The sequence below is a fragment of the Danio rerio genome, chromosome 7 (assembly GCF_052040795.2).
Source record: "Danio rerio strain M-AB ecotype USA chromosome 7, GRCz13ab, whole genome shotgun sequence".
Taxonomy (NCBI): Eukaryota; Metazoa; Chordata; class Actinopteri; order Cypriniformes; family Danionidae; genus Danio; species Danio rerio.
The window spans coordinates 4,559,099-4,585,000 of NC_141027.1; the positions used below are offsets into that span (position 1 = coordinate 4,559,099).

The 25,902-nt window shown below is 37.7% G+C and overlaps 2 protein-coding genes and 1 long non-coding RNA gene across 5 annotated transcripts in view; all 3 read left to right on the forward strand.

Moving 5' to 3' along the window:
* Positions 1-586: 586 nt before the first annotated feature.
* The window catches only part of si:ch211-272h9.3, a 151,163-nt gene continuing 125,847 nt past the window's right edge, over positions 587-25,902 (forward strand). Inside the window, 2 exon segments of the mRNA NM_001128587.1 lie at positions 587-627; positions 759-797. Coding sequence (NP_001122059.1) covers positions 761-797 — 37 coding nt within the window. The 5' untranslated portion in view covers positions 587-627; positions 759-760.
* On the forward strand, positions 17,843-20,856 carry si:dkey-28d5.10. Of its 3 annotated transcripts, XM_087260449.1 has the most exons (5): positions 17,907-18,051; positions 18,194-18,232; positions 18,325-18,681; positions 19,073-19,411; positions 19,568-20,856. In XM_087260449.1, exons 2-5 carry the CDS (start codon positions 18,196-18,198, stop codon positions 19,927-19,929), a joined length of 1,095 nt encoding a protein of 364 aa, XP_087116575.1. In that variant the 5' UTR covers positions 17,907-18,051; positions 18,194-18,195; the 3' UTR covers positions 19,930-20,856. The 3 variants fall into 3 exon arrangements, with proteins under 3 accessions (XP_087116576.1, XP_087116577.1, XP_087116575.1); XM_087260450.1 differs by having other exon boundaries at positions 17,843-18,232; XM_087260451.1 differs by having other exon boundaries at positions 17,843-18,232; positions 19,073-19,388; positions 19,545-20,061.
* LOC147842949 (uncharacterized) overlaps positions 25,698-25,902 on the forward strand; it is a 4,255-nt gene continuing 4,050 nt past the window's right edge. The window contains exon 1 of the long non-coding RNA XR_015495245.2: positions 25,698-25,753. This is a non-coding gene — a long non-coding RNA (uncharacterized LOC147842949). The remainder of the gene's footprint in view (positions 25,754-25,902) is intronic.

A 25,902-nucleotide genomic window follows, 5' to 3' on the forward strand; every position in this document is an offset into this window, starting at 1 on the left:
GCTGCGGGCAGAAAAAGGGGCGGGTCGGGCAGCGGGACAATAAATTCTCAATATAAGCGGGAGCGGGCGGCTTCGGGCTAAAACCTGGCGGGTGCGGGCGGGAGCGGGATTCAACATTTAGTCCCGCGCAGATCTCTAGTTTAAAACATTGTCTGATAATCAGGTTTATTAACACTGACTGACAGATGCCAGTGTGCAAATAACAGGAAATAAATGGACAAATGAACAAATATAGAGGACTGAAATATGAAGCAGCAGCTTTTAGAGTGGTAAACAAATGAAGTGATGAGCTGAATGAAGGATGAGAGCTGATATAGAATAATCACATAGTTGAGGAGGATTTTTCCTGTGAATCCATTACATAAAGACTTCATTGTAAGGAATATAGACTCGACTCTCGACCACATTCAAATAACCTCACTTTTATAGAATTACTGAAGAATTTAACCACACAGAGGAGAAAATGTAAATACACCTGAATGAGGAAGAAAAATGCCTTTTGTTTAAAGTAACAAGCAAATGATGTGACGTGCTGAATGAAGAATAAGAGCAGATATAGAATAATCACACAGTCTGAAACTGCAGAGAGAAACATCAGACTGAGGACAGAAACACACCAGCTCTGAGGTAAGAACACACACATCTTCATGTTACCATTCATAATCTTCATTATTATCACATTTGTTTCTCTTTTAGGTCTTCTGATTTCGTTCTTATGTATTTTTTTTTTTACGTTTATCAATGTGTTTCTTCCTCAGAAATGGCTCAGACTCTATATTTCCCTCTTCTCCTCATTGGTGAGTGTGTTTGTAGTTTTATTTATGGTTTATAGTTTCATTAGGTTTGACTCTGTTCTGAAAAGCATTAAAGCAAAGTGTCTCTTTCACAGCTTTCTGCTCCATATCTGAATGTGTTCAGCGTCAGTATCACTTTATAAATGAGAAGAAGACCTGGACTGAAGCGCAGAGATACTGCAGAGAGAAATACACAGATCTGGCCACTGTTGACAACATGAACGACATGATCCAGCTGAACAAGAGTGTGAATGTGAATGATGGTGTCTGGATTGGTCTTCAGGGTACAAATGACAGTAAATGGCATTGGTCTTCAGGTGATCCTGCGCTCTTTCTGAACTGGGCATCTGGACAACCTGCCGGCAGTGATAATTGTGCTGTTATGAGTAACGGAAAGTGGTTTGTTTGGGCATGTAGTGCCACTTGGATTTTCATCTGCTACAACAGTGAGTACAAATATTTACATCAAGCTTTCATTTAACAAAAGACCGTTTTTAAATATTAATATAATATAATTAATATATTACATATTTTATATAATTGTAATGCAAAATTCAAATGTATTTTTCAAGTCAAATCTGCTGTAATTTTGTGGCAGATAATTCAGACAAACCTACTATTAACTAAATGTAATAATAGTCCCATAGCATAACATTTAAAGACATAAAATATTAACCACAGTAATATTGATAAACAGTTGTTCTTAATATTTTAATAAGAATAAACTGATAAAATAAATTTATTTCATAAAGTGAGCACAGGACTGGTGTTTGTTGATCAGGAGATGAACTGGAGAGATGCTCAGAGATACTGCAGACAGAATCACATTGATCTGGTCAGTGTGAGGAACCAAAATGAGAATCAACAGCTGGAGAAGTTCATTAATGACAGAAACTCATCTGGATCTGCAGTCTGGATCGGTCTATTCAGAGACTCATGGCAGTGGTCAGATCAGAGCAACTCCTCATTCAGATACTGGAAACCTGGTGAACCTAAACCTCCAGTTGATAAACGCTGTGCAGTGGGTTTACGTCACTCCTGCGCTTTGGGCATCTGGTTCTGGGTGAGTGGACAGACCGTGTGCTATCAGAACTGGGCTCCAGGGAACGGCACATCAGAGGAGGACTGTGAGCCCACAGTGAGATCTGGAGCAGTTCAGTCTGGAGGAGATCAGACCTGGATCAGCCGTCCTGAAACTGACCGACTCAACTTCATCTGCAGAAACTACTGAGAGTGAAGAAGTAAGATGAGGAATGTGTTCATTTATCACTGAAGTAATAATTTTACATGAAATCTTCAACATCAGCAGGCATTAATGCATTATGTGTGATGAGCATATCTGAAGAGCAGCTGTGTGGGGATTTGAAATCTTTCTGAAACTGCACTGTTAAAGCTGGGTTATGTCAACTCAAATTGGGTAAAATATAGAGAAACTCAAATGTTGGTTCTATAAATTAATTTAATTGACATGTGATTTCATTGAACCAAGCTTTGATATTTCATACGTTATGCAGAATGATTTTACATTTTAGTGTTTTGTCACTTGTGAGTGAAGCTTCTGTGAACTCGTGTCTGTACAATTAATTTTTTTTTTTTTTTTTTTTACAATCATCAGTTTTATAAATTTACACTTGAGTTTTCTTAATTTCTTGTGTTTTGTTGATCACTGTATGATGGTTATGGGCATGATGGGTAATTATTTTTGACCTATAGAGTGTCTTTATATTAAAATGACTGGTTGAATGTGAATCGTTGAGCATTATTTACCTCAGTGATATTAAATATTGTTTATTCTTTAAAAAATAAAGTTTGTTATTAAAATATTTACAATCATTTTGTGTTGAAATGTTTCTCCAACACCAGCTGAAATAAACATGCAAAACCAGTAATTTTACTTCTTTAGTGTTTTCTCATCAGTTAAATGATATAATGTAATATATTAAATACTGAGGATAATCTGTCTTTATGCAGATGCAATAAAAGCGAGTTGATTGAGATGCACAACTAAACATTTCTATATTTATTATTGAAAATATTCCAACAATAACAAACAGTAAATTTACATTTTAACACATTTCAGACGGCCTTTTATAACCCTCTCAGGCTCAAATGAATTTTTAGAAACAAGGAAAAATCTGATATTTGGGGAAAATTATCATATGGTGTAATCCTGACTTTTTAAAATTTTTTTTTAGAGAGACCTTCACATGCACGGCGTTCTGGGATGTTGCAGATTTGCAACATTGGCTCAGTGTGGTAATTAGACACTGACAACTGAATATGATAAGAACAATAACTTTTTATATACAACTTTTTAAACAATGCAATAAATTGCTTTTCTGTGGCAAAACAACAACAAAAACAATATTTGATCCAAATCCAATATCTCAAATCATTGAGTAGGTCACTTTGTCATGTGGTTCTCCAAGAAACTTTTTTTTTGTGTGTCATCTAGTGAGCAAGTGGGGAGACCTCCAAGTCCTGCAGTGGTACTTCTGAGTAAAAAAAGTCAAAATATGTATATGGAGTAATAAGGTAGTTCATGTTTAACTGTTGCAAATCTGCAACGCCTGCCTTGAGAGGGATAAAAAGCTAGTTTTGTATTTTACTCTTCTGAACATTTTTGCTTTTGTGTCAAATGAATGACACTGAATAAAATTAAACAGAACAATAGCAATATCTGACTCTAGTTAAACAATAACTCACTGTTCATCAGTTTTACGTCAGATACACTATGTATGTAAATATTGTCCATCCAGAATGTCAAAGCCTGCTGTGTACATAAGCAAATGAATAATGACAATGTGCACATACTGTATACAAATGTATTCATGTATTATAAACAAACAAACACAAATAACAGGATTACACATCAGTAATATAAAATAAAAATAATAAATTACAAATAATAAACAATAACCAGACAAATCTTAGCAAATGAACAATAGTCCCTTTTTGCAGTGTATTACTTGTAAATCAACATTATTAGTATTAACATTTTACCTGTATTGCTGTCAGAAAGAGCAGCTTTCTAAAATAACCCCCAATGCTACAAGATATTCCATAAAGCTGAATTTGTATTGGCTTATTAATGTAAAAGTAAATGTGCTGTTTTTAATACCTGCTCATACAGGACAACCAGTGTCCTGCAGAGTTTACACATTTATTAAACACACCTTGAGCAGGTAATCCAGACAGCAGGTTATGGGACATACTCAGATTGTCACGATTACCAGCGATCGTACTTTATAAGATCGATGGATCTCATTCACAGTAACCATGGACTACAAATCCGCCATTTCTGGACTACATTTTCATACATGCACTCCGTTCACACTCACACATGCTTCCTCATTTAGACTGATTACACTCGCACCTGAGGATTGTCAACGATTGATTACACACACTATTTAAGCAGCACACTCACTCATTCACATTCCAGAGTCTTGTTATTTGCCACAGTGACATTACAACGTGTTTTCTTAGCCCTGTTTTCCTGTGTGTTTTCCTCGCCTTGTTTATTTAGTTATCCCTGTCTGCTGCCTGCCTTTTGACTTCTCGCTTGTTATATTGACTACGATTCTGGACTGCCATTGTACTTCTTTTTGCACCCGTATTGACCACTGCTTGCCTGAATATTCCAATAAACCTGCACGTGGATCCTACTTCAGTTGTCTGTATCACCCCCAGCGGTTACACAGATAAGTTTAAGGACATGTTTTAGCAAAGACCCTCAAAAATGGAGGGAACTCAAATTTATACATGTGTGTTTTATATATTATTTATAAATATATAGTGTACTTAATGTATAGTGTGTTCACTATAAAACGCCATTATAATGTTTTTTTGTACTGGTATTTATTACTTCTCTTACCTGCTGGATCTCCATTATTATTTTTTTTTTTTCGTAGCCGGATGCTTTGAATAAAACCTATAGATTATGTATATTTTTTATAATAGAAATATAAATCACCTTATAAAAATATAATTTTTGTTATAAAAAAATTAAGATCGAAGTTGGTGCAAATATCCTAGTGATTAGATTGCTGACACACGGCACTGAGGTGTTCACCGTGACCTGAGTTTGATTACTGGCTCGAGGTCCTTTGCCGATCCTGTAAGATTCCACCCACCAGTCCTATGACTGAGTCCAGTGTTGTGGTCACAGGAACTCTGCGTGTATGCCTTTTCGGGCGCTTCTGGTATAAGTTATTTTACTTCATTAAAATTTGTTGACCAATTTCATACCTGACTTCATGCGTATTTTAATCTGACTCCAATTTCACTTTTATAAATTCAACTTTTATGTCTTTAGCTGATCATGTTATTAGTTGTGATTTAATTTAGAGTTTTGATATTTTCTGGGGTCTAATAATCTAAATTGTACGTTCATTAGGGAGCAAACGCTGCTCAAGAGTTTCACACCCCGGGTTTGCATGTCTTCTCCGGGACAGTATGTGGACACTACGAAATTAGTCAGAAGGGTGCAGGATTAACTAATATTCAAATAGGCTGGTTGCAAAATTCCTTTAGCCAAGCCCAATGCATCTTCGTACGTTCAGTGATTAATTGATTAAAAGATCTACATGTTGTTGTACCCAGAATGGCTTTGTATAATCAAATGCACCTATCAATCAAAAAACCTATGCCAAACCTAAAGTTAGCACAGACTCCGCGCGATCTACTGGATCCAATGAATTCGGAAAACTCCAGAAATAATCAAAAAGGTTAACATTTATTTTGCCAGGCAGGTATAACAACACTTAGAATGAATCAAAATTGAATACAAAACACAACTGATCAGCAAAACATATAAACACATGCACAAATACAAGGTTAAAAATAATGTCATAAAGTCAGCATACCTGGCAATAGAAGAGACACACAGAGGCTGTGTGGGAAGTCTGGCTATAGAAACATCCCCAAGTGTTTTGCTAAAACTCTTTAAATACCCATTATCATCTGTGAAACAGTCATGAATATTTGGCACCCAAATATCTGACTCTCTTTTCAGAGTTAATTAACTTCAAAGGGTTTAACATTTGTTTGGGGAGAAAAGTTTATCACAAATTTTTACCATGAATAGTCATCCTTAGGAGAAAAAAAAACATTCACCAGTTTATCAAACTTCAACCCAACTTCAAAGGGTTACCCTATGTTTTGGGGTGAAATAAAGTTTAAAGACAGTTCCCCAGGGGTCCGTTTTTCGTACGTGGATTACTCAGTTAGCTGGATTTGGATATTGGCGATTTGACATGATCTTCTTCAAAGCTGATCTGAGAGTTGTTGTCATAGCAACAGTTCTGCTAGGTCAAATCTGATCGGGAGCAGGTTCAAATCATATAAACAGGATTAGATCGGCTCAGTTCAAGCAAAGATAATAGAGAAAGCATATTCCGAATTCTGATATTTTTTTAACAGTAGTTATATACACTTGGGAAAATAGTAAAAAAATTGTAACTATATATATAAAGTAGTAGTTATTAATCAAATACATAGTTATATATATATATTAATAAAATTTATGCAATCTGCACCTTCGAAATTAAAGCACAAAGACTGCCACCTGGTGGTGCAAAGAGAATTCATTGATATGAACTTTTTAGATCGCTCTAGAACAGGGGTCTCAAACTCGCGGCCCGCGGGCCATTTGCGGCCCTCAATGCAATATTTTGTGGCGGCGCCGACCGCTGTACACTGACAGAATCAGCGGAGCGGGGTGAGAGAGCGCTCCGCTGATTCTATCCGTACACAGCTGTCACTGGCATTCCCCGCCCCCTGTGTAAACAAAGGGGCGGGGATGCCGGTGACGTCACCACGCACCCCGCCACTTTGTTAGACGCTGTGAGGAGGGAACTCGCGCCGGCCAGAACCAAGGTAAGCTGTTCCCGCCCCTGCCTGCCACTTAGCTACCTATCTGCAACCTGCCACCTACCTAGCTACAGCCTGCATCTTATATATATTATAGGTAGATACAGACTGGTACAGATTGATGTGAGTGGGGTGGGGGTGTTTTATTTATACATATATACGCCTTTTTTTTTAGGTGAGGGCAGGCACGTGCACACATAGGGCTCAACCTGTGCAGTGCACATGCCCTTTTTAGTCTTGGATAGAAAGTGCCCTTCCAAAATGATCAAAAGTGCCCCCGTGACGCGGCACACCCTCGGTCCCGCCCTTCAGTAGGCGCGCGACAACACAGCTCTTGAGTACGCGCGCGAAAACACCGCTGATCAGTACGCGCGCGATAACACCGCTCATCAGTACGCGCGCGATAACACCGCTCATCAGTACACGCGCATCCACTCTGCAGTGGGTGAGGGAATGGAAGTTTTGAGTGAGTTCCCCCAAGCCATACTGAGGGTCTCAACTGCTTCCGCTCTAAAGCCAAATGTGGTTCAGATTTGTGAGAAGAAGCGCTGTCAAGTCTCTGGCAGCAAGAGGTAGGCAAAAGATGCCATGTTCAGAAGAACTGTTCATAATCTTCACTCAATGTTCTATTAATGTTCAGGACACTTCATGTTCAGAAGAAATAATTAAAACTGTTAATAATAACATTTGAGGACTTTTTTGTGTGAAATCCCTTATGCGGCCCAGCCTCACCCAGACTTTGCCTCCTGCGGCCCCCAGGTAAATTGAGTTTGAGACCCCTGCTCTAGAACAATTTGTGTATGATAATAGAAATGCACAATATGTTACTTTTTAAAAAAAAAGCAATAATACATTTCAGCAGTCATAAATATGTTTTGATAGTTAATATGCCAGTGATTTGATGCTTTACAAAAGTTGCAGACGCCTTTACCAATATCAAAATGCTTTTGTAAATATCCAGTTATTCCATACATCGATTAAAAAACCAGCTACTATAATAAAGAAAATATTTTCTAAATGTAGAACTAAATACATTGATATCCATTGAAATACATGATGAATACTCTTGACACATGAAAGTGTAAAGCCTGCAGCTCACAACAAATGTGGAAGGTTCTTGCGTGTCATATTTAACAAATCGTTTACTGCTAATTTGCTGTAATTTTGCTCACATGGATAATTGAATAGTAATCAGATGATGTCATTACGCTGCTGTGCCGTCAGCCAATCGTTGCACTGCTGATCATGATTTCGAGGATGGATAGATCTGTCCTTCATAACACACGCAGTGATCTCAGATCAGTTCATCCAGACATTCTAATCTGATTCACGAACTTGTTTGAAGAACCAAATTAGCGAAAGATCAGTTATCAAGATTAAAAGATCCCGGATCTGCCAAATCATCTCAGATCATTTAAGCGAGGTACGAAGAACGGACCCCTGATTACCAGTCACACCTGAATGATTATAATAAAACCTCAACACCAGTAAGGGTGTACTTGCGTCCGCTCCTCCAGATTCCAGAGTTTGTATGCTTTTATTGCAAGAGATGTTTGTTTGAGTAAAATACAGTCTTACAATCCTTCCCCTCTCTCTGCTTCCCACACTTTCCTGTCTGTAATCTCCACTAACCTGTCCATTAAAGGTGAAAACACAGAAAAAATTATTATAAAAAAAAATGTATACAAATATTTAATGTTACAACTACCATTAGGGGGCGAAAAGCTTTAAGAATGTAACTTACCATTGAACAGGAGAATAAAAAAGTAAAGGTGTGGCATGCTGATGGTTGGCATCTGTTTTCATGTTGACTCTTGGTTTAGATGTTTTGCTGAGAATGTTGATTGTATTCACGGTTCACAAACTCTGAGTTACTGAACTTACTCTCAAGAGTGCTATTGGCACTGATACACCTTGTGTAAGTGTAACGATTGTTGACCTTTGCGTTGTGTTGTGCTGCTATCGTCACCAACTTAAAGTAATGAAACCCTCCAAAAGTGATTCTCAGCATTTCTTTTATTCTGAGAAACAAATCAAATTACATAACATCACATGTAACGGCAATATACTGCAGGCAAAACAGTACCAGCATCAGCCATCATCTGCTGAACTACTACTAACATTTTTACAAAACAAATAAACTTATAAAGAATATATTTTCACATACCTGAGAAACAAATCAAATTACATAACATCACTTTTAACGCCAATATACTGCAAAACTGAACAAACAAAAGATGTAAAATAAACAACACTGTCACTTTAAGTGTGGTCTTGCGTCATTAATACAATGCCATGAAATCAACATGCGGTTTTTACTATGAGAAACACGAAGCTCAATAATGTTGCATTTCTTAATACATAGTCGCTGTTTAAATCTATTATGTTTAAATCTATTCGCTGTTTAAATCCATTATACATTTGTTGACAACTTAATCACTCTTTTATATCCAAAAATAATCATGTTAAACACTTTAATAACTATATTTCCACTCCTGTGTTCAGAGTATGCTTACCTGTAGCAGCATCAGCCATCATCTGCTGAACTACGGTAGCTGCGCAAGGACATCTTAAAGAAAAACGCCTGCATTTTCTTATCCACTAGGAAGCACCAAAGCATCAATCATGCATACTCTTAATTTCATGTCATTCATCACAATGAATCTCTATTACCACTGTTACATAAGCAGGTTTAGTTTTAATGAACCTAGTTCAGAGTTTAGCAGAGGGTAAGTTTACTTTTTGCTTTCTGGAATTTACCTTCAGACTTAACAGAAATTTCCAGACAAATCTATTGGTGTTGATTACAGCAGCCCTGTAAGAATGCAGAAGAGATACTCAGCTGTCAGGAAAAGGTTTAATAGACAGCAACAGAGAAGAGTGTGTAGAGCTCCACTAAATGTTAAATAAATGAATAGATATTTAAATATTTGGAGTCACTTACCTTTTTACACAAAAGTAGTTGATCTATCAATATATTGTATTTAATACAGTCTGTATTTCCTCACATTTTATAGGAAACATTGTTACAGAACTTGTCAGTACCTATATTTCTATCCACCTATTTTATGCGCATTTTGCAAATGCGGATAAAAAAACAGTTGATGGAAACGCCATGATGCGCATACATTTTGAAAATAGGCATAAAAAACTTATGCACCTAACTGGGTAGGATAAACTTTTTATTCGATAAGAAAAGATGCGCATAAACTGCGATGGAAACACTTTTACTGCACAAACTCCAGCATGCACATTAAAAAAGGTCATGTGATTTTGTTAAAAGAGATCATGTGATGCTTAAAATGTGTGTGAATGGATAAAACATCAGACTGAGCACATTATAAAACATCTGAAATGTTGTTTTGGTCATTATAAAATGCCTTAACATTTCAGTATTAATGTTATTATATTGTTAATGACCTCCAGAATCAAGAGCGCCTGTGCTCCGCGTCTGACACCTTCTAACGCCACTGCGCGCTCACTGCATGTCAGGATTGTCTTCTGAGGTGCATTCATTTAGAAAAGATTGATGCAGCTTCTCTACTGCAGCAAATGCAGTTTTTACTGTTGATATTTGGCGCCAGTTAATCAGGAAGTGACGATTTTGTTCGCTTTACCTCGTTGGATGAAAACGATGCTTCATTCGCACAACTTTTATGCGATAATCCAGTTTTGCGCATAAAGTTTATTTGCATTTTACATGATATTAAGGACCCCAATTATGGATTATAAAAGGTTCATATTTTGGTTTTGGGAGTTTCCAAAAAATGATCTTGCTGATGTGCATGAAAGGTCAGAAATTCCTTCATTGTTTTATAATTCAGTCGCCAAGCCCACCAATTATTCATACCCATGGCACAGTATGCCTTAAAGTTATTTTTATTTAACCAGGAAGTGCATCATTGTGGAAAAAAAAAACTATTTATTAACCTTACATTTGAACAAAAAGTGGCATGTCTAAAATTATGCATACCCTTCTCAATAATCAATAGAGAAGCCTTTAGTGGCTATTACAGCAATCAAACCAAGGGCGTAGGTTTGCATCTGACATTGGTGGGGACTGGGGACGAGTCACCCCCACCAAGAATGAATATTGTTTATATATATATATATATATATATATATATATATATATATATATATATATATATATATATATATATATATTTTTTTTTTTTTTTTTTTTATTTTATATATTGCTATTTATTATTTAACTGCAATTAAAATGTATCATTGAGTAATCCTCTCTTCTTACAATTTATTAAGTTAAATGAAATAGTCATGCGTGTAGCCAAGGGGGGTCAGGTGGTTTAAAAGACCAACAGTTGGATTGTTATTATTATGTTTGAATTTATCTTTTTATTCAAATGGATAAATTTTCACTGAGGAAGGTTGAATGCGCCGGCCAGTGGGTTATTTGCCTATAGGCTTCAGTTTTAAATTTAAATCAAGTTTTAACAGATTTCCCAAAGAAAATTATGATAAAAAGTTTTATTTTAAAAATAAGTGTATTTACATATTTGAAGAGTTTAGATGCAAAAACCTCTAAATGCCATTTAATATTTTCTTCTAAAATTAGCATTTTTCTTCAACTCCTGTGTGTGGACTCAGTGATTTTACTTTTATAGTGACAAATATGTTCTTTTCATTGCCTTTAAAGTGAAATTACTGAACATAATTATGCAAGGCTGAGAAAAATGCTCATTTTACATGGCATTTAGAGGTTTTGCCATCTGTACTGTACTTCATTTCTTTATTCTAAGAATTTAAAGTCCTAATTTCTAGTTCAAAGTATTTTTTTATATATAAAACTGTAATAAAACTTAGTTTAAACGTGTAAATAAAGCAATTTGACAAAATGGTAGGAAATAGTTTTGGTACATCAAAAAGTGTAGTTGTAATAACTATCCAACAAGATTATCCAGCAAAAATGATTTCTTAATATGTCACTAAAATGTATTATTTATACCTCAATTAAACAGAAAATCAGGTGAATAACTGCAAAAAGGTTTTTCAGAAAACAAATAACCCCTTTCAATAAACTGGCTACAGGCCTGAAAGTGTTAAGTTAAAATAATGTTTGATAAAGAGATAACTGATAAAGAGAGAGTTTAATAAAGACTTTCGTTCATTTTTTTGTACAAATTAAACATGTCTCACAGTATTATTAAAAGATGGAGCACAGGCTGTAGTTTTTCTGACAAATTGTTTCAACCAAAATTGGAGATGTTACTCTAAGAGATTAGGAGAACTGGCAGGGTCATATACGTTTACATGTAGGTGTTTATTTTGCAGTTAGTTTTCAGGGAATATTGTTTACAGACCAGTCTGCTTTAACGTTAGACTGAACGTAAAAGCGGTGAAAACACTAGCATAACGGCATTATCATCATGCACTCATTTAGTAGCGAACTTGAGTTTTTGACTCACACTTTTGGTTGAAAAAAGCTCCTTATGTCCACCTCTTCTTGCTACCTCCATCCTAACTTGTGCGTGTCTGTCATACACACACATCGGGAAATTCCCCCCGCGCAGTTGTTTTGGCGCTGTTTGTATCTGAAACTATGATCTGAAAGCAGCCACTCACATGACAGCAGGGAAAGGCACAGCCAATCACAATGTTCATATGTGTTTGGGGGCGGTGCGACTGGAGGAGAGAACGTAATTTAACCCTTTCAGCATGTCTAGGTTTATACTGACAGCGCAATGTTTTTAAGTGAATTAAATTATTGGTGGGGACATTTTGGTAGTTTGTGGATATTGGTCCACCCTAAATCTACGCCCCTGAATCAAACACTTCCTATAATTGCTGACCAGTGTTTTTGCATGTCTCCACTGGTATTTCTGCTCATTCATCTTTAGAGATGAGCTCCAACTCTTTACGGTGGAGGGTGTTGTGTCCGGTAGTGGAAATACGTTGGATCTTTACTGAAACACAGCACTAGAACGTTTTGAACAAGCAAACAGGCTTTTATTATTCTTTAGAGGTTTTACAGCAGCATGATACTGTCTCACACTCTTCTATCTCTGATGATGACTGCACTCACATATTACCCGGCAGCGCCCCCTGTATACAATCAATCACAGGCATATGTACAGAACACACACAATTTCAGCTGAACTACAACAACAGTAACATTCAGCAGTATGAACAAAATAATACACTTTTTCTTTTCTTTCATTAATTCTTATTTTTGGTGAACAAACACCACAGCTCCTCCCCTGTAACTTCTAATCTTCACAAATTTTTTTTTTTTTACCAAGTAACTACAAAAATATAAGCTAAGCTAAGCTCTCTTACATTTTCTTTATTTATTTACAAATTCAACCTCTTGGGTGCACACCTGTTTCTAACATTTACAGTTTCAGTTTTAGGCAAGTCAGCCATACTTCCAGTTGCCAACTCTTCCCCTGATTTTGTCTCAGGTACTTCCAAACCTTGTTCAACATCCACATTTATTGCTTCATCAAGGTCCCACATTCCTTGTTTCATCACACCATCTTGATTTATTTGACTGTCACACATTCCGCTATTACCCAGCATCTGATTCACATGTCGCTTTACACATTTCCCATTTACATCAACCAAATACGTTACTGGACCCAGCACTCTTGAAATGGTACCAGTCCACCATTTCTTCCCTCCCCTGTAATTCTTTACCAGAACCTTCTGACCTACAGTAAAAATTCTGAGTTTACGGGATTTGGTCATCATTGAAGAATGCTCATTCTTCAGATTTGGTGAAAACTGTGGTTTGAGAAGAGACCACCGTGTACGAACTGATCTTTTAAGAAAAAGTTCTGCAGGTGTTTTGCCAGTAGTAGTATGGGGAGTGTTGCGATAACTGAGTAGAAAATTTGCAACACAATGACGAATTGTCCTGTTCTGCGCAACTCTATTCTTTGCAAGTGCCTTTTTTAAATTCTGCACTAAACGCTCCGCTAACCCATTTGATGCTGGATGATACGCAGGCGATTTAATGTGCTTAACCCCATTCAACTGTAAAAACTGTTCAAATTCTTGGGAGGTAAATTGCGGTCCATTATCCGTTACAACTTCCTGCGGAAGACCATAGGACGCAAATAAATTTCTTAACACCTCAATAGTCTTAGCTGATGTAGTTGTTTTCATAGGGATGATTTCAGGCCATCTAGCATAGGCATCCATCACTAAAAGAAACATCTGCTGATGATCTTCTGCAAAATCTAGATGAATTCTCTCCCAGGGACCTGATGCCCATTTCCATGTATGCACAGGCACAGTACAAGGCATACTACGCTGCTGTTGACATGCATCACACTGACCCACCAAATGTTCGATGTGGACATCAAGATTAGGCCACCAAAAAAAACTTCTGGCCAATGACTTCATTTTTACCATGCCCCAGTGACTATCATGAAGCTCATTCAGTAATCTTTCCTGTAATTTCTCAGGAATTACCACACGATAGCCCCAAAGCAAACAATTATCTTCAATAGACAGTTCCATCCTTTTAGAAAAATATGGCTTTAGGGCATCATCCTTTATTTATTGTGGCCATCCATTCATTACATGTTCTTTCACTCTTTTTAAAACATAATCATTTTCTGTTTCGTGTGCAATTTCTTTCGCAGTAACAGGCAATTTCTCCAAATAAGAAATTCTGTAAATAGCACTGGAATGCACAGAATCATCCCCTTTCACGGGCAATCTAGATAAAGCATCAGCATTTCCATGCTGTTCAGACCTTTTGTACTGGATTTCATACTGGTATGCAGATAAAATCAAAGACCATCTCTGCATTCTGGCAGCCGCCAGAGTAGGCACTCCAGTCTTTGGACCTAGTATTTTCAACAAAGGCTTATGGTCTGTGATCAGAACAAAAGGTCTCCCAAACAAGTAATCATGGAACTTCATCACGCCAAACACTAAGCCCAAAGCCTCTTTTTCAATTTGAGAATAATTTTTCTCAGCTTTCGTCAACATCCTGGAGGCAAACGCGATTGGCCTTTCACTACCGTCCTTCATGCGGTGTGCAATTACGGCTCCTACTCCTACTGGAGATGCATCACAAGCCAACAGCAACGGTAGATTTGAATTGTAATGTGTCAAAATTTGATTTGACATTAAATGTCTTTTTGCATTTTCAAATGCAATTTGACATTCCTTTGACCATTTCCACTCTACACCCTTATGCAACTGTTCTGTCATGGGTTGTATGAGGGTAGAAAGGTTGGGAATGAATTTGCCATAATAATTTAGCAAAGCTAGGAAAGACCTCAATTCAGTTACATTAGTGGGTACCGGGGCATTTTCAATAGCATCTGTTTTTTCCTTCATTGGATGAATACCCTCAGAATCAATGATATGTCCTAAATATGAGACACTACTCTGGAAAAAAGCACATTTGTCTTTTCTGACTTTAAGATTGTAGGCTTGCAGTCTCTTTAGAACTTCTTCTAAAGCATCCATATGCTGTTGTGTGTCACTTCCAGTGATCAAAATATCATCAAGGTAACAGATTACACCCTCCATACCTTGCAATACCTGATCCATGATTTTCTGAAAAATCGCAGGTGCACTTGACACCCCATACGGTAATCTGTTAAAGGTATACAACCCCTTTTGTGTGTTAATGGTCAGGTATCGTTTGGAATTTTCCTCAAGCGGTACTTGTTGGTACGCCTGAGATAAATCCAACTTGGTAAACCTCTGACCCCCTGACAATTTGGTAAACAAATCCTGAGTTCTTGGTAACGGATACTGTTCAACTTCCAACCAAGGATTAATAGTAACCTTGTAGTCTCCACAGATCCTTACAGTATTGTCCTTTTTAGGAATACACACTATAGGAGCAGCCCACTCACAATAACTGACAGGAGAAATCACCCCATCAGCTTCTAGTTTTGACAACTCCCTATCTACCATCTCTCTTAAAGCATACGGTACTGGGCGTGGCTTACAAAACTTAGGCACAGCACCTTTTACCACATGAAGCTTTGCACTTATGCCTTGCAGCATCCCTAATTCAGGCTGAAAAACAGATGAATATCTGTCACACAGTTGCTGCACCGTCTCAAAGGTGAGTTTGTTTACTCGTGACCAATCTAGATTGAAGCGACTAATCCAGTCTCTTCCCATTAGAGAAGGCCCATCCCCTTTTACCACCAACAAATCTAAGCAGTGCCTTTCATCTTTACACTTTACTTGTACGGATATCTTCCCTTTTATCTCCAACGTTTCTTTACTGTACGTTTTCAACACACATGTGGCAGGCGATAACTTTACCTTGTGAAATCTGCGCTGGTACAGTTTTTCTGAAATCACAGAAACCGCCGCTCCTGTATCAATTTCCATTTTTACCCTCAGACCATTTATCCTAACATACACATTGTATGGTTTGTCTACCTGATTTACATTTGAATCAATAGCAAACAATTCTGTCCCTTTTATGTCACTGTCACTGTAAACTCCGCCAGCTGGACGCTCCGTGTATATACCGGGGTCAGATTGTGGCAAGCAGATGTTGCATTCAGTTTCATGTTGGCGCTGCAACGTCTCTGCATAACTTTCATTATTGCTCACGACCCCCGGATCAGGCGCACCCTCACTCGGCAACAGAGAGGCATCGAGGTGCTTGGTCCACTTGGCAGGCTTACTGTCGTTCTTTTCTTTAAAACGTGCGCGGCAAACGCGCGCGATGTACCCCCGCTTGCCACAGTCGCGGCACTCAACATCCTTGAAACGGCAACATTCGGATTTATGTCCACTGCCATTACATCGGTAGCATGGTTTAGCATTTGTCACGTTCAATCTGCCACCGCCTTTTCTTTCTACAACGTGTGTTTTGAAAGTCCTCTGGGAAAACTGCAGTGAGCTCTTAACAGTCACTTCATATGCCAAACCCATCTCCACAGCCAGTGCAAGGGTTAATTCTCTAGAATGAGCAGCAGTTAACAGGCGATCTCTTAACTCGGTGCTTCTTACTCCACACACGAATCTATCGCGTAGAGCTTCCTCCAGAAACTGTCCAAACTTGCAAGTGGCTGACAATTTTCTTAAATTTGCCACATACTCACTTATCGATTCACCTTCCAGCTGATTCCTTGCATGGAACTTGCATCTCTCTGCAATGAAATTCGTTCGAGGCACATAGTGCGTTTTTAACAAATCAATCAGTTCTTTATAGGTCTTTTGCGATGGTTTTTCCGGTGTACATAAGTCCATCAACAAACTATGAGTCCTCTTCCCCACAATTGTTAGAAACACCGCTTTGGTCTTCTCCTCTGTATCCTTTAATCCATTCGCTTCAAAATACTGTTCGAGCCTTTCCAAATAGGCGTCGAATTGTTCCTCACTTTCTTCATAGTGAAAATCCTCAGGCTTTCCATATGCCATATTACGAGGCTACTAATTTACCCTCTGAATTGCTCGCTCAGTTCACAGGCCTCAATGGAGTTATTCCTAACTCAGTTTCTGTACGGTAAAAATCCCATCCTCGTCGCCATAACTGTTGTGTCCGGTAGTGGAAATACGTTGGATCTTTACTGAAACACGGCACTAGAACGTTTTGAACAAGCAAACAGGCTTTTATTATTCTTTAGAGGTTTTACAGCAGCATGATACTGTCTCACACTCTTCTATCTCTGATGATGACTGCACTCACATATTACCCGGCAGCGCCCCCTGTATACAATCAATCACAGGCATATGTACAGAACACATACAATTTCAGCTGAACTACAACAACAGTAACATTCAGCAGTATGAACAAAATAATACACTTTTTCTTTTCTTTCATTAATTCTTATTTTTGGTGAACAAACACCACAGAGGGGTCTCTACCATCACCCTGATTTTTAGCTCCTCCTCAGATTGTCGATTGGATTTAAGTTAGGACTCAACCATGTTTGACAGTGGGGATGCAACTTTCATCAATGGGGAGCTGCAAATTTCAGGCGTTTACTTGTCTGGTCAATATTCAGGTTTACTGATACTAACTGACAGGTGCCAGTGTGCAAATATAACAGAAAATAATTGACAAATAAACAAATATAGAGGACTGAAATATGAAACGGGGGCTTTTACAGTCAAAAACAAAATACTTGATGTGCTGAAAGATGAATGAGAGCAGATATAGAAGAATCACACATTGTGAGATATATTACAGTAGACTCGACTCTCAACCACATTCAAATAAACTCACTTCAAAAACATACAGAACCAATGATCAACAGTTAATGAAATATGCAAATACACCAGAATGAGGAAGAAAAATGAAGACATGTTTTGTTTAGAGTCGTAAAAAAATGATGCAAAGTGTTGAATGACAGATGTGAGCAGATATAGGATTATCACACTGCAGACAGAAACATCAGACTGAAGACAGAAATACACCAGCTCTGAGGTAACACACATATACATATTACGCTTGAAATTATTCATTGTGTACTATTGTGTACTCTGCATTTGTTTCTTTATCTGTTGAAATGATTTACTCCAAAATTATTCTGATACTTTACATGTTTGTCGATGTGTTTCTTCCCCAGAAATGGCTCAGACTCTATATTTCCCTCTTCTCCTCATTGGTGAGTGTGTTTGTAGTTTTATTTATGGTTTATAGTTTCATTAGGTTTGACTCTGTTCTGAAAAGCATTAAAGCAAAGTGTCTCTTTCACAGCTCTCTGCTCCATATCTGAATGTGTTCAGCGTCAGTATCACTTTATAAATGAGAACAAGTCCTGGACTGAAGCTCAGAGATACTGCAAAGAGAATTACACAGATCTGGCCACTGTTGACAACATGAACGACATGATCCAGCTGATGAAGAGTGTGAATGATGGAGGTGATCATAAAATCTGGATTGGTCTTCAGAAGATGAGTGTTTATAATTGGCATTGGTCTTCAGGTGATCCTGTGCTCTTTTTGAACTGGACATCTGGAGAACCTGACGGCACTAATGAGTGTACTGTGATGAATAATGGACAGTGGCAAAATGAGGCATGTAGCAACACTCGTGTCTTCATCTGCTATAACAGTGAGTACAAACCTCTACTGTACAAAACATAAATTTAACAAAATATGCTTAAAAATTAAATATGACAAGAGTAAACAAATATTTCCAGTCATATCTAATTTGTAATTTTGTAGCAGACATGTCTGACAAACCTACTTTGAACTGAAATGTAAACATAAAAAAGATGAAGATTGAAGTTAAAGTTCAATATGTTTTTGTTTTGCAAGCCATAGTTTAAAAACTTGAATTAGTAACCATGGTAATATTCATGATCAACATGAACTCATAACAATTCATCTTTTTAAAACACGGGCTTTTCTTTAACTTAAGTGCTGCTTCTGTTTATATACTAAGCATACAGCAGAATAAGAATAAAATAAATATATAAAGTTTTTATTTGGTTTTCTTAAAGTGAGCAGAGGACTGGTGTTTGTTGATGAGATGAAGAACTGGAGAGATGCTCAGAGTTACTGCAGACAGAATCACATTGATCTGGTCAGTGTGAGGAACCAGAATGAGAATCAACAGCTGGAGAAGTTCATTAATAATAGAAGCTTATCTGGATCTCCAGTCTGGATCGGTCTGTTCAGAGACCCATGGCAGTGGTCAGACAACAGCACCTCCTCATTCAGATACTGGGCAGATAATTTTAAAAATGATGGAAAAAATGCAGCGATTCAACTAAACAAACAGGGACAATGGGGTGACTACACTAGTGGTTACAATCAGCTTCCTTTTGTATGTCATGAAGGTGAGCAGATCCTGCAAACACACTCAATCCATCATCAGCTCCAGATCTCTTAAAGTTGACTCTACATGTCTAACATGACAAATTCCTCCACAGTGTTTGTTCTGCATGTTGTTGTTGATCAGTCTCTCTCTAGTTTCTGCTTTGTTTTGTGTCCAGATAAACTGATTGTGATCCAGCAGAATCTGTCGTGGTCTGAAGCTCTGAGATACTGCAGACGGCATCATGTGGATCTGGTCTCGGTTCAGTCAGTGGAGATGCAGTATAAGGTGATAAACGTGGTTAAACTGGCGTCTACTGAGGCGGTGTGGTTGGGTTTACGTCACTCCTGTGCTTTGGGCATCTGGTTCTGGGTGAGTGGACAGACCGTGTGCTATCAGAACTGGGCTCCAGGGAACGGCACATCAGAGGAGGACTGTGAGCCCACAGTGAGATCTGGAGCAGTTCAGTCAGGAGGAAATCAGACCTGGATCAGCCGTCCTGAAACTCACAAACTCAACTTCATCTGCAGAAACTACTGAGTGAAGAAGAAAGATGAGGAATGTGTTCATTTATTTATTCATTCATTTTCTTGTTGGCTTAGTCCCTTTATTAATCCGGGGTCGCCACAGCAGAATGAACCACAAACTTATCCAGCAAGTTTTCACGCAGCGGATGCCCTTCCAGCCGCAACCCATCTCTGTGAAACATCCACACACACATTCACACACACACACACACTCATACACTACGGACAATTTAGCCTACCCAATTCACCTGTACCGCATGTCTTTGGACTGTGGGGGAAACCAGAGCACCTGAAGGAAACCCACGCGAAACCCACGCGAAGGCAGGGAGAACATGCAAACTCCACACAGAAACGCCAACTGAGCCGAGGTTCGACCCAGCGACATTGTTGCTGTGAGGCGACAGCACTACCTACTGCGCCACTGCCTCGCCTGTTCATTTATCACTGAAGTAATAATTTTACATTTAATCTTCAACATCAGCAGTCATTAATGCTTTATTATAGTGATGAGCATATCTGAAGAGCAGCTTGTGGGGATTTGAAATCTTTCTGAAACTGCACTGTTAAAGCTGAGTTATTTCAACTCAAATTGGGTAAAATATAGAGAAACCCAAATGTTGGTTCTATAAATTAATCTGACAGTCATGTGATTTTGATTTTTCTGTGAACTCGTGTCCGTATTATTAGTAGTTTTTTTACAATCATCAGTTTTATAAATTTACACATGCGTTTTCCTAATTTCCTATGTTGATGGGTAATTGTTTTTCACCTATAGATTTGTCTTTATTATTTCTATCATGTCTTTATATTAGAAATGACTGGTTGAATGTGAATCACTAAACTTTATTTACCTCAGTGAAATTTGTTGTTAAAATATTTACAATCATGTTGTGTTGAAATGTTTCACCAACACCAGCTTAAATAAACCTGTCAAACCAGCAACTTTATCTCTTTAGTGTTTTTCATCAGAGTTAAATGATATAATGTGAGTTGATTGATATGCACAAACTTTTCTACATTTATTATTAAAAATATTCCAACAATGCCAAAAAGTTTATTTACATTTTAACACATTTCAGACAGCCTTTTATTAAAAGCTAGTTTTGTAATTTACTCTTTGAACATTTTTGTATTTTTTAAATGAATGACACTGAATGAAATTTAATCAGACCAATAACAATATCTGAATCTAGTTAAACAATAACTCAGTTCATCACAGTTTTACGTCAGATACACTATGTATGTAAATAATTTCCATCCAGAATGTCCAAACCTGCTGTGTACATAAGCAAATGAATAATGAGAATGTGCACATATACAAATGTATTCATGTATTAAAAACAAACAAAAATAACAGACGTAAATGTAACAGGTGTTTTATATATATATATATATATATATATATATATATATATATATATATATATATATATATATATATATATATATATATATATATGTGTGTGTGTGTGTGTGTTATATATATATATAGTGTTATATAAATATATAGTGTACTTAATGTATAGTACATGGCCCCTTTAGGTGCCGTTTTCCGGTTCCTCCCACTCAGTGTTGCCAACTTACCGACTTTGTTGCTAGATTTAATTTAGACTTTTTAGACACCCCTAGCATCCAATTTTCAAAATAGCGACTAGCAACAAATCTAGCGACTATTTTGTGTGTTACTGGAGATTTTTCAGACTGTCATTTGGTTATACTGTACTGTCCCTACTCATCTAAACGAGCTGCGGGTGATGCTGTCGGCCCCTCCTCCACCTCAGACCACTGATTGGCGGCTCAGTCAGTCCTCGTACAGCAGTCTCTCCCACCTGCAGCCTGACAGCAGATCATCCCTCTGCGTACCGACGACAAATAATTTAGCACCGATGTAGCAGTTGATTCTGTTCCCTTCTAGAATTCCAGTTCCCCCTCTATGAAGCGTGTCCGCTAACAGAGTATGCGGACACAACCCAAACACAACTGGATGTACGGAAAGCGAAAATGGACAAAAGTGTTGGCAATGCTTTCATGTCTTGAAATGCCAAAGTAGCGTAATAAAATTAATCTAACACTCCCATTACGTATTTTCCGTGGTTCTTGTTTGTATTCTTAACTTTTTTTCTAATGTTTGAGTTTAGGCACCCTAGTTTAATATTGCACGTAGACCTACGGTTATGCTAGTCCTTTTCATTTCCAATTTCGGAAAAAATACATACTTTAAGATCCACTTTGCTTTCCGTACACCCAGTTGTCTTTAGGTGTGTCCGCATACGCTGTTAGTGGACACTCTTCGTAGAGGGAAACTGGAATTCCAGAAGGGAACAGAATCGACTGCTATACTGGCAGTGTGACGGTATTTCCCTCTTACAGTCAAACCAGTCGGCTACTCCTTTATTTTAACAATATAATTTGACCATTTATTATTTTCTTGTTCACAATTACAGATATTTTAGTGACAGTTTTGGAACTTGTCTGAATTTATTACATCTGGGAGATTACTGCATATCACTACACATCTTTAATGATATACTGTATTCAGACAGCAATAAAATTAAATTGACATGCTTATATAAAGCGTAGTGCAAATAAATATCCCTTTTAACCATTTTAAACAAACAGAAACGGTAGAACGTGATGACGTCAGTAATATGCAAATTGACGTATGATGTAATCTAGCAACTTTTAAGGCAGAGCTTTGCGGCTTTTCATTGAAAATAGTTGGCAACAGTGCACCAGCTCTCGCTCAGTTCACAGCAAATGTGATTGAGGAGAGGTGAGCTGTACTGAAGCTCCGGTTAAAACATATCATATAAGTGTTGTTAATCACAATAATACATGCAATTTCGTTTTAAATTGCATTTCACTGTTATTTAAACATGTATAAGAGGTTGTGTATCTTACAAACTTTACCCAAAATGCATGCTTCATATAAGCATGAGTGTGCAAGCTTTGTAGTGAAAATTATCCCTTTCACTGATAGGTTGGTGAGCTCCTAAGGAAGGCCACAGACTCAGCTTGTCATTTGTTTATTTTATTCATGCAGTTATGTGCTTACTCATGCTTCTGTTTTGTTTTTGAAATAATGTATAATGTTTCTCTGTTTTTGGTGTATGTTAAACTCTCATTGTGATAAAGTCACATTAACTGTCACCGCTGGGAAAGCAGCACTGGCATTCACACACACACATTCTCACGCACATACATACTTGCAAACACACACACACACAGACGCGCTGACACGCAGACATACTCACAGACCCACTTACCTCATTCATTCATCATAATGTTCCTCCCTGCCGTTGCCGTTATCGGAGGAGCGGGTGCACACGCGATCTCGATAGCAAATGGTCATATTTCCATAAATCCACTCCCCGCAATTCATAAGTCATCCATAGGCATTTCATACACCTCCACTTCACCTGTTGTGTTGTCTTCTCTGTTTGGTGTTTGTCTGTGTGGGCGTAGTCAGGCTTCCGGTCGCGATCGGTCAAACCGAGCACATAGGAAGTGCCGGTTTAAGAATGAATGGGATTGTGTGCGCATGCGCACTGCGATTTGAAGCTGACGAAACCATTATGTTTGTTAAATAGGTGTTTTGTGTTTATGAAGTGTGTAGTATGTGTTTATTTATATTAAGAAAATGTATGTTTTGTTGTTAATTATATATTAAGGATTTTTTCTTTATGTGTTTAATGTGAAGTGTGGCTTGAATGTCAAGTTATTTAATGTTTGTGTATTTGTACGTTTTAATACTTACCTGTTGAATGGTTTAGCCCACAAACGGGCGGGAGTTTGGGCTATATAAGCCAGAGCCCAACTTTCTTACAACACTTGTTAATCAAGTCGATGCAAGAGTGCTACTGTGGTGCCTCGAGCAAGTATATTGTGGATACTTGATATTATCGTTATTATTAGTATTGTAGATATAATTGGAGTATATTTTTGCAGATTTTATTTTCCTGTTTGTTGTTTCTTTGGTACTTTTTATTACTATTTTTTTTTGTTAGCACTTGTATATATCTTCACTGTGGATGGACTTTTTTGGCACTGTAAATAAATATCACCTTGCACGACAGTGCTTTGCGAGTAAGCCATCATTTTTTTTAACGAACTCACATTTCTTCCCCCTTGAAGACGAGTTGGTGGGCTCGTTTTCATCACACTCATGTTCAACTTGATTTATGTCAGTTCGCGACTAACGCGATTGAGGAGTAGTGATGGAAAGTTCGGATCATTTTAATGACTTGGATATTTGAGTCTCGTTCATCAAGATGAATGATTTTTTTTTCTAGTCATTTCGTTCATTTGGTTCAATTTGCCAAAACATTATTTAAATGTTACGAATTGCTTCCAAACACATCTACAACTAGCCCAAAAGGTTGATCACACGACAAATAAGTCTTAAATAGAATATAAGAAGGAGAAAATAATAGTTCAATGTTTACCTGCTCTTCTGTCTATGAAGGTATTGTTGTCTCTTTGCTCAGCTCACCTCTTCATGTCTTCAAATGTCAGGGGTTCATTCACGTTACACTGACAGTCACATATAATCTTAATCAATGCACAGTCTAAGCTGATAGGAGCTATAATCGTTCGTTCATCTCGTGACAGAATGACTCAAACCCGAGGACTCGAGAGATGAACGATTTAATTCTTTTTCTGGCTCTAAACGCATATGATTGGCCCGTGATGAACGAGTGACTCAGACCCGATAGAGGACTCGAGAGGTGAACGGATCAATTCTTTTTCTGGCTCTAAATGCATATGATTGGCTTCTGCTAATGTGATGAAGACTTGAAATTAACGATACCATCGCACAAATGTGTACACGCGGGGATGAACGAATCACTCACTGAGAGGACTTGTAGTTCCAGAGTCATATTGAAGATTCGTTCAAAATGAACAAATCGTTTATGAACGACCCATCACTATTGAGAGGTTGGTGAGCTGCTAAGAAAGGCCACAGACTCAGCTTGTCATTTGTTTGTTTTTTTGTTTTTATAAATAATAAAAGGCCGTTTACTCCTATATGACTGGTTCCTTTCGCCTAAACACAATACAACACAGAGTACAGTGAGGACCAGTCACATAAACATAATTATAAAGTAAAACTAAAATAATATATTACATATAATTAACAATATTCCCCTTTCGCAGTGTATTACTTGTGAATCACCATTATTAGCATTAACATTTTACCTGTATTGCTGTCAGAAAGAGCCCCAGATAGCAGGCAGTAATCGGCCCGAGCTCGGCTGCCCTCTGGCGCCTCCGGCTCCGACTCGGCATCGGCGAGTGTTATCCGGGCCGAGTGCGGCCCGCAGCTCGCTCGCGCACATGCGGTTGTGATGCGGCTGTAAAGCACTGGCCCGATTCCGGTCAACCATATGGCAACCGATTAAGGCTGATGGCAACCGATTAAGTTCTTATTTTATCTAGTAATCTGTTAGCTCCACGTTTAATGATAATTTGAGAAAATATTCATGGTACGATAGCAAAAAAAAAAAAAAAAAGAATATTTAGTGTGGATGGTCGCAATGTTTAGACGCAAACAAAACAATATTATTTATAAATAGATTATACATGTCATCTAGAGAAAAACTATGTAAAATTCGCTTATTTTTGAGATAGCACGCTCCTGTGCTGACTGTTTTTGTTTTAAAGCAGAAGTTGGTTTCATAATAAACACATGCGTGACTAAACTCATGATCCACACTCCAATCCAGACGGTGGCGGTAATGCTCCAAAAAGCTGTTTGTCAACCACCATGGCACGAAGATCACAAGAAGAAAAAGTTTGGTTTTTTTAAAGACTTCACGTGAATCCCGGTCAGAAAGGTAAGCTTTTTACTGCTTGTGTACTGTATAATTAGCGAATTTAGAGCTTAAAACATTTCCACAGTGTTTGGTTGTAACAGCGTTTAGTAATTTAAAACAGTTTGATACGAAATGTAACTTGCTTTAAGAAACACGACTGGAGCTAATGT